Source organism: Corythoichthys intestinalis, chromosome 1 (genome assembly GCF_030265065.1).
Source record: "Corythoichthys intestinalis isolate RoL2023-P3 chromosome 1, ASM3026506v1, whole genome shotgun sequence".
NCBI lineage: Eukaryota > Metazoa > Chordata > Actinopteri > Syngnathiformes > Syngnathidae > Corythoichthys > Corythoichthys intestinalis.
In genome coordinates this window covers 9430608-9439574 of record NC_080395.1, presented here as the reverse complement: position 1 = coordinate 9439574, position 8967 = coordinate 9430608, and the positions used below count along the sequence as shown (strand labels likewise).

The following is an 8967-nucleotide window of genomic DNA, read 5'->3' as shown; positions in this document are numbered from 1 at the left end:
CTTCAAGGATAGTTGGATATTGGACTATTTCTTCAATAAAACACGGAACAACTGTGTCTGCCTCATTTGCAAAGAGACAGTCGCTGTTTTTAAAGAGTTTGATGTGACGCGATAATATTACCGAACATGACACGCAAACATGTACGACAACATTACAGGGAAGATACGCAGTGAGAAATTATAGGAACTTGAAGCTAATTTAATTTCACAGCAGCAGTATTTCGCAAGAGCCCGAGGGTCGAAAGAGAACGCCACAAAGGCGAGATTGTTGAAATTATGAATTTAAAAAAATAATAAAGCAAATGTGACACACAGATGGGCTTGCTAAAAATTCTTTAAATGTATTGTTCTACGTAAATCAGCCCAGGTACCCCCCCACATTTTTACCACACCAAATCTGGCCCCCTTTGCAAAAAGTTTGGACACACCTGTTTAACCGATGATCCGTAGTAGACGAGGCCAGCTTCTTTCACTTGTTTCCAGCTAAATATTATTAAAAAAATAAAGATGATGGAAGAAATAAGCATCTTGAATTTGAAACGGTATGTTGTCGGCGATTAGCCTAGCAATGATCTTAATTGTGGTTGTCAGCCCAAAACCATCTAAATATATATTAAATGCGTCTTACCAGATATAAAATGACTACTACATAATCTGTGGTAATCGTTTGGAGCCCAGTTTTCTCATCGAATTGCAGCAGTCCATCTCGCTCTCCTCTCCGGGTCTCTCAAAATACGGTAGAACCTCAAGTCTCTCCGTCTATCTTCTCTGTTATTGCAACCGACCACCACACACGCCTTCACCATTTTGATTATTAATGTTAACGAGCAGAAAAACACGCCATAATAGGAGGAATTTACGTAGCGGTAATGCGTATACACGACAAGTTGACGGACAGTATGGCGTGGGAGCGTGGTTGTGACGTCATGTGAGTAGGGTCTATAGACTTTATCCTTCCTTGTATTTTATCATCAATGATGAAGAGCTCCCATGCATCTTTTGGGTGATACAGCGGTGCTAAGCCCTTTTGCAGGCACTGACCGATTTCTGAGGATATTGTGGTTCTGTGTTCTGCCCTGGGTGGTAGGTAATTCTCTCTAGTAAGAGCCCTACCAACTCATTCGGTTAGCCATGATTTGGACACTTTCTTCTTCAGAGGACACATAAGTGGAGTCTTATGAGTCAGATTGATCCTGTTCAGTTGGATTTCCAGGTGGACAACTGCCATTGCCACCTGAACAATAGTTTGGGTCCTCATCATTAGAAATTTTGGACACTTGAGTCCAACCCTGTCATTGCCTCTCTATCATCCAACATCTATAGGTCCATTTCAGCTGTAAATCTAGCAGTTATGACATTTTGGATAAGGAAACCTAAGAGTAGTGTTTTCAATAGATCAATGTGTAGCTGTATAAATAAATACAAAACACACTATATATAAACAGTAATGTTAGCTAACCTAGGCTAGGTTCGAATCCGATTTTTTCGTGTTTTTCCGACTCGACTGAACAGGAAAAGTCGCAAAAAAGTGGACCATTTCAAATTCGGTCAAGATCACGTTCGTATTTGGTTAAAATCCCATCCGGGCCACATTTTTCCAGAATGTGGCTGCAGTCCGAACTGTCAAGTCCCCCAAATTGGCATTCATGCAGCAATTAACATCAGCAAAGAGCGAGAGGGACCGGGTGCTACGGTAGTGGTACAGCTGTGCAATAGCGTTAGCGCCTAGCGTGAAGGCGGAATGCGGGCAAGTTTGCTCAGCGCATCCCGGACTGCGAATTACAGCGCATGTGTGATACTTGAACAGGCTCAATGGACAAAAGCAGTCTGAACCGGTACGCCAAAAAAACAGATATGACAAAAAATCGGAATTGCGCATTAGGACCTGCGGTATGAACCTAGCCTTAGTTAGCTAGCTAGTTATGAAGTAGATTCATTTGTTGATAAATAATAATAAAAAGAGTCATGAAAGACACACAAAATACTATATGGACATAATTCTAATAGTACACGTAGCAGCTCTTGCTGTGTAAAATAATCTTAAGGGATGTCACTTTTTACATACCTAGTCTGTGTGGTCCACGGTAAATTTATTTCTGACAGCCATAGTTGATAAGAATGAAAGATTCCCATTGGATTCCATAGAAAATGCATTTGGGTCATTTTTGACCCACTTGTGGAAGCTTAGGGTAGTAATACAAAAATGACAATTTCTTCAAATGTGTCAACAAATTCATCGAAAATTTGAATGGCATTATATCAAAAACATGTTTTTTGAGGAATACCTGGGATATGAATTAATAACAATTTTCCATTCTGAAGATATTTCAAGAAAACAACCTCACCGGGTCATTTTTGACCCACTTATGCATCTAAGTTTTTTTTTTTTTTTTTTTTTAATTATTACAATGTGTCTTATTTTTTTTTGAAGTTAATTGAATTATAAAACGTTCATGTTTTTCTTTTATATTATTATTTTTTAAACTTTTATTTACTAGTATTTAAATTGGTAATATTGTCTCGCAAAAATAGTTTGGTCAATTATTTATTTTTGATTGTCAATCACAAAATATTTGTGGGATACATTAAAACTGCTTGGATTTCAAATTGGGGTCGCAAAATATTGCATGTTTGAGACCACTTTCCAATGTAAATGCAATTTTTTTTTTTAATTAATTGTTGCATGAAATATAATAATAATGGTTAATTAAAATACAGTATATTACAGTGAAACAATAAAGTTTGTCCAAGTTGAGTCGCCGTACAAAGTTCGTCGCACATTTACTTCCGGGTGATGTTATTTTACGTCACCACACGCAGTTTACTTACCAATTCTTCGGGAATACTGTATGTATCGAAACAGGGGGACCCTCGACGTTCGTTGCTACTGTACTGGGCACTAAAGTGATTTGTTAAATCTTCTTGTCTGGGGGGGAGCAGAAAACGGTGTCAAGTGTAAGCTAATTTAGCTTAGCTTGTTAGCTGCTCGTAAGAGGCACGTTCGTTGCCAAGTCTCATTATTATAATGTGAAATGTCAGCCAAAATGGTCAAAGAAGAGTACGAGGAGGATGTTTGTGGAGCAGAGGAGGAGCGACGACGTCAACCAGTGGAAGCTTTTGCGAACAAGCCTCAAGTCAAAGCAGGTGGCTTTTCTTTCACTTCACTTTTTACCTGGTTGATGTCTAATCCACTTGAACTGGGAGGGTTGCAAGCGATCGAAACGTGATCCTTTCCTGTGTTAAACTTTTCCTTGTTTTAAGTCAAATCGGGTGACAAAAATTATATCTATCTGTTCATTTCATAGCTGCCTAGATGTTTACTAAGTTTGAAGCATGGAGTGCCAAAATGAAGTAATAGGTCAAACGAATACATCAAAATTGTACCCCAAAAAAATTGGGGAATGTTCATTTTTGGTAATTTAAAAGTTGTTTTTTTACGACTTATGAAATGTAACATTTTATCTAGGGCCAATCGCTATTTTTAGTCATTTCAAATTTAAAAAAATATACATATAATAATTTAATATTTTAAAGCAGGAAGACTGCCTGTGAATGCTCAAGTGCATTCAGTTGCCCTTCCCAGTCAAAATTGATTGGATATCTTGAGCCATCAATGGCAGCATTGAGTTAAGTAAAAAAAAAAATCATTATTCAGGTATGACAGTGTTAAAACAGATTTAAATACTTAAAATATAATATAAATTAATGTTTATTCATCAATTCATCTTTTATTTTGCTAATCGTCATGAGGGTTTAAACCTATTACAGAAAAACGTGGCTGTGATTTTTTGTGTGTAGGTGAAAAATCAGAGCCACACATGTTTTTCTGCCATTGAAAATGAATGGAAATTTTGGACGTGCATAGCCGTCAATTGCATGGACGTGCATGGCCTGCAAAAATGCCTTATACCCCCCCCAAAAAATGCCACATACCAAAAATCCATTTTTCCACATTGCAAAAAAAAAAAAGCCATATGGCAAAATCCATTTTGCCACATACCAAAAAAATGCCACATGCCAAAATCCATTTTGCAATATGGCAAAAAAAATGCCACATGCCAAAATACATTTTGCCACATGGCAAAAAAAATGCTACATGGCAAAATACATTTTGCCACATACCAAATACCACTTTTCGTTCTCGCTGTCTCTCGTTTTGGGCAGTACTCTCATGTTTTTTTTTTTAAAGAAAAATATTTTAAGGGCTAAAAAGTAACAAAATACTTGAGAAATACAATGGCCGTGCTAAAAGAAACAAAAATATATAAGTTTTACACTCCCGGAAAAAGAGGGAGAAGAAGTACTGTAAACAGTAGAGTACTGTATAATGTTTGGAACATTTGTTTAAGAAAAAAAAAAAAAGTCCGTTTTTGGATCGGACTTAGTAACGGCAGATTGTCAAAATCAGGTGACTCGGACTCTGGTGCAAAAATATGTGATCGAACATCCCTACTAGAAACAGTTTTGAAGTAGTATAAAAAATGTTTCAATTAATAAAAATGGAAAAAGTAGTGTATATAGAGCCTACCCACGTACCACGTGTTCGCTGTAGGGTTCCGCCCACTTGTCCGTCAAAACATAGTGTTAACCTATTACGGCTACGTACATTTCTCCTATTTACGGCGTGTTTTTCTGCTCCTTAACATTAATAATCAAAATGGTGAAGGCGTGTGTGGCTGTTGGTTGCACTAACAGAGAAGATGGAAGGAGAGACTTGAAATTTTACCGTATTCCGAGGGATCCAAATAGAAGAGCGAAATGGACGGCTGCAATTCGACGTGAAAACTGGACACCAAAAAATCACCACAGACTATGTAGTAGTCATTTTATATCCGGTAAGATGCATTTAATATATATTTAGAGGGTTTTGGCCTGACAACCACAATTAAGATCATTGCTAGGCTAATCGCCGACAACATACGACGTAGTACGACATAGTTTCAAATTCAAGATGTTTGTGACTTCCCTTTCTTCCACCATCGTTATTTTTTGAATAATATTTAGCTGGTACCAAGTGAAGGAAACTGGCCTCGTCTACGGGGCTGACAAATAACCACAATTAAGATCTTTGCTAGGCTAATCGCCGACAACATACACGTATGTATGTAGTGCGTGCTATCGCTAAACCATATAAACTTTAAAAGCCTTAACTCCATTAACAAACGACATGAAATACATTAGACTTGACAGTGGATGTTAGAAATAACAAAAGAATTCGAATTGAAAATTTCGTAACTCACCTTTCCAAGCACAAGATAGATTCCTGCCAAACGAGGACCTGTTTCACCCAACCAGCAACGAAGTATTTATAAGCGTCCAAGCTCTTGAAGTTTTTCGTGAGAATAGGCTGATTTTGTGTGGACAAGATCATTTTAAATATCAGCGTAGCAGATGTCAGGCAGACAGGGCGAAGACAGTAGGTCGAAAAACCTCGATTTGGGCATCAAATATGGATCTGGCGACTGTATAGAACGAAGCTTTTCCTCATAACGCCTTTTATGCAACAGATCCAGTGAGTTTGCGGCATCAGAAAGCACCGGGTCTTCCATGAAATGTATTTTAAATTCCGCCATCTATTGAAAACAATGCTAATACAGAGTCAAAATGACGGACAAGTGGGCGGAACCATACAGCGACCACGTGGTACGTGGGTAGGCTCTATACAGTACAAATGAAAATAGCAAAACCTTGACTCAAACAAATATATTCTTGTGTTCTGCAGATTTCAAAGAAGCTCTTCGGGTTCCAGACTCTGCCAACATTAAAGAGGAAGAAGAGCCAGACTCCACCCACGTTAAGGAGGAAGAGCAGGAAGACGAAATCAGCCCGTTCCCGTTGACTGTCATCGTGAAGAACGAAGAAGGTGTCACAGACGGCCTTTTAGCTCCACTTTCCGATAGTGACGACGTAACGTCTCATTCTTCTTTTGAGGAAGATGACCACTCTAAAGCCTGCACGGACAACAAACATTTCAAGTGCTCTCTTTGTGACAAGACCTTTGTAAACAAATCGTACTTGAAAATACACGCAAGAGCGCACACCGGAGAAAAACCTTTCGCCTGTTCAATTTGCGGGAACAGATTCACCCAGAAAGCCCACTTAATAGTACACACCAAAACACACACTGGGGAGAAAACGTTTGCCTGCTCATTTTGCGGTAAAAGTTTCTCTGCCAAAGAGAACTTAACAAGGCACACGAGAATACACACCAGGGAAAAACCTTTTGTCTGCTCCGTTTGTGGTAGAAGCTTCTCAGCCAAGGAAAATTTAACAAGGCACACCAGGACGCACACCGGAGAAAAACCTTTCGCCTGCTCCTTGTGTGATAAAAAATTCTCTGCCAAGGAAAACTTGACAACGCACACCAGAATACACACCGGGGAAAAACCTTTTACATGCTCGTTTTGTGCGAAAAGTTTCTCTACCAAGGAAAATTTAACTACGCACACGCGGACCCACACCAGAGTCAAACCCTTTTCCTGCTCCGCGTGCGACAAAAGCTTCCTTCTACAAGAAAGTTTATCAAGACACATGAGGAAACACACTGGAGAAAAACCATTCAGCTGCGACGCATGTGCCAAATGTTTCTATGGCAAGCGGGACGTGAAGAGGCACAAGTGTGCTGCCGAAAGGAGCGGCGCTCCATGAAATCTCAAATAAAAGTCGTTATCTTTCGGCTGTTGTATATCTTGGCAACAATTTCCACCATTTTTTTTTTAACCTACTTCTAATGCATCTTTTTACGGTGGCTCTGAAGTGCAAAACAAAGCGACAAATCCAAAAACACAACGACAAATCCAAAAATGAAATTACATTAAAGTGTGTATGACAGGATGAAAAAAGGCTTAAAGCTGTAGTTGGAACTAATTTCTTCACATGCCAAATAGGGTCACAAGTAAAGTAATTAAACATTGTCCAACAAATAAAGCATGAAAAAATAATTTATATGTTGTATATTTGACAAAATAGTCGCGTTTCCGAAGTTCGAGCCTGAAAGGGGACGAACCCGGAAGTAATACGTCACACCGGGAACGCGATGGCACCTCCATACATACGGCCGCCATACAAAGCCCTTCAAACAATGATCCAAACAGCGATAGATCAAGCGCAAGGGAGGAGATCCAAGTTTTTGAAGAGTTGGAGGAAGAAGAGGAGATTGGAATTTTATGTTATTAGCCAGACGCCAGTCAGGATGCCAACAATGTGCCTAGACTTCCTGACATGGAATGGATACAAGACCCATCGAGATTACAACATTGGTAAGATATAGGCTGTTATTATTTTCATGATTTGAAGATGCAGGCATTTGCACATAATTTTATGGTTTTGTCTATCTGATGACATTGTTAAAAAAAAAAAAAAATCAGACTTCATGTTCATTTTGGCAGATCCGGCAGCTCTCGTGCATATTAAATAATAAAACAAAAACGTTGGGGGGGCGGGGGAGGAGATGAATCGTTGTTATATCTTGACCGAGTGACCCACACGACACCTTTATTGGCTTTTACAACTTTACTCATCGTCTTGCCAAGTGACTCTGAACAATAACGTTTTTCTCTTAGTGAAGGAGTAAGGCACAAACAATAACACATCTAAATGACATGCGTACACTCTACTGGTCAATTCCCGTATTACAACTAAATAATATCCACTATATCACAGTCGCCGATGACTTTCTCCACTTTTTTGAGGCATCATTAAGAAAACAAAGTGGCGTCTAATGGCGTGAGGAAATGTAGTTTTTTCACACAAGCGAACAGATTACAAAGCACCAATTCAGTGTTGTCCCGAGACTACATTTCCCATGATTCACTGCGTGGCCTGCGCGCTCGCTGATTCGCTGCCAGACATTAAAAGCAACACTTGTCACCTGTCAGCGGCTCTCGCAAAGCGGCGAAACACAAACTAGAAGGCTATCTGCAACATGACCGTGAATTATCGCGACGCCGACCCGCTTATGTGCACATCCACACCCCTTTCCCGATTGATAGTGGATTAACCCTTTCGGACAAGATCGTAGATGACGCACAATTTAAACACGCTTAACCTAGCGAACGCAACAACAACTATGATCGGGGATAGCCTCGGCTAACGTCGCTAGCTTATACTGTTCATTCCACAACAGTTGGCAGCCTCTGCTTTGACAAAGTCATCAGTCATCTATCCAAAAATCACACTTACTTTTTGGCAAATCCTTGATCATAAGCAGACCGGTTAAGGAAGCAGGCATCTTCCAAGTGTTTGCAGCAGAGAACACTACTCGATGATGGCATGAAATTCATTCGCTTCGTGCGAACGAAAGATGTCCATTTACGTGCCCTGCTATCCTTTGGCCACTCATACAACTTTTCGTTTGAGTGAGAACAAAACATGGCCACACACCGCGGTGGCATCTTACCGAGAAACAATGCAACAAACAATACTGTTCTATGGCGGACTTCCCTCGCACTTCCCGGTGTGACGTAATTTCCGAAGATTTCCGAAGATTGCCGAAGAAAAGCATTTTCGTTGTCAAGGGCGTTGCTATGGGTTAAACAAAGAATCTGGAAGGGTTGCGTAAAAAAAAAAAATGAAAATATGCTTATAATTGTTTAGCCATTGATATTATTCAAAAACATGGTTGGCCAACCTTACTTCAAAGTTCCCCTTTAAATAGCATTATTATGTGAATTAGAATCATATTTTGAGATGATTCGGCTGTATACAACAATTTGGCAAAGCGGAGGTGACAAGAAATTAGTGTTTTAATCTGCCGTCTAGCCACGCCTAGCATTATAGGGCTTTAGCGTCCCCAACAGGTGGATGACGTCAGCGGGAGAACGGTTTTATCTGATTTAGTATGCAGCCCATTGAGGGGGAATTATTCATAACGAGGAAAATGCGAAGAAGAGAGCCGCAAAATGTCATTGTTTCAGTCTCTCCAATATTTTTAAAGGATATTCTTTTTTAAATATTTTCCCCAATTGC

At 39.6% G+C, this 8967-nt stretch overlaps 1 protein-coding gene across 1 annotated transcript; it reads left to right on the top strand.

Annotated features, from left to right (window-relative positions):
- The first annotated feature begins 2785 nt into the window (after window positions 1–2785).
- Window positions 2786–8550, top strand: LOC130913279 (gastrula zinc finger protein XlCGF17.1-like). Its single transcript, XM_057831756.1, has 2 exons — window positions 2786–3144; window positions 5723–8550. The coding sequence occupies exons 1-2, from the start codon at window positions 3033–3035 to the stop codon at window positions 6646–6648; spliced, it is 1038 nt and encodes a 345-aa protein (XP_057687739.1). The 5' UTR covers window positions 2786–3032; the 3' UTR covers window positions 6649–8550.
- Window positions 8551–8967: the final 417 nt, after the last annotated feature.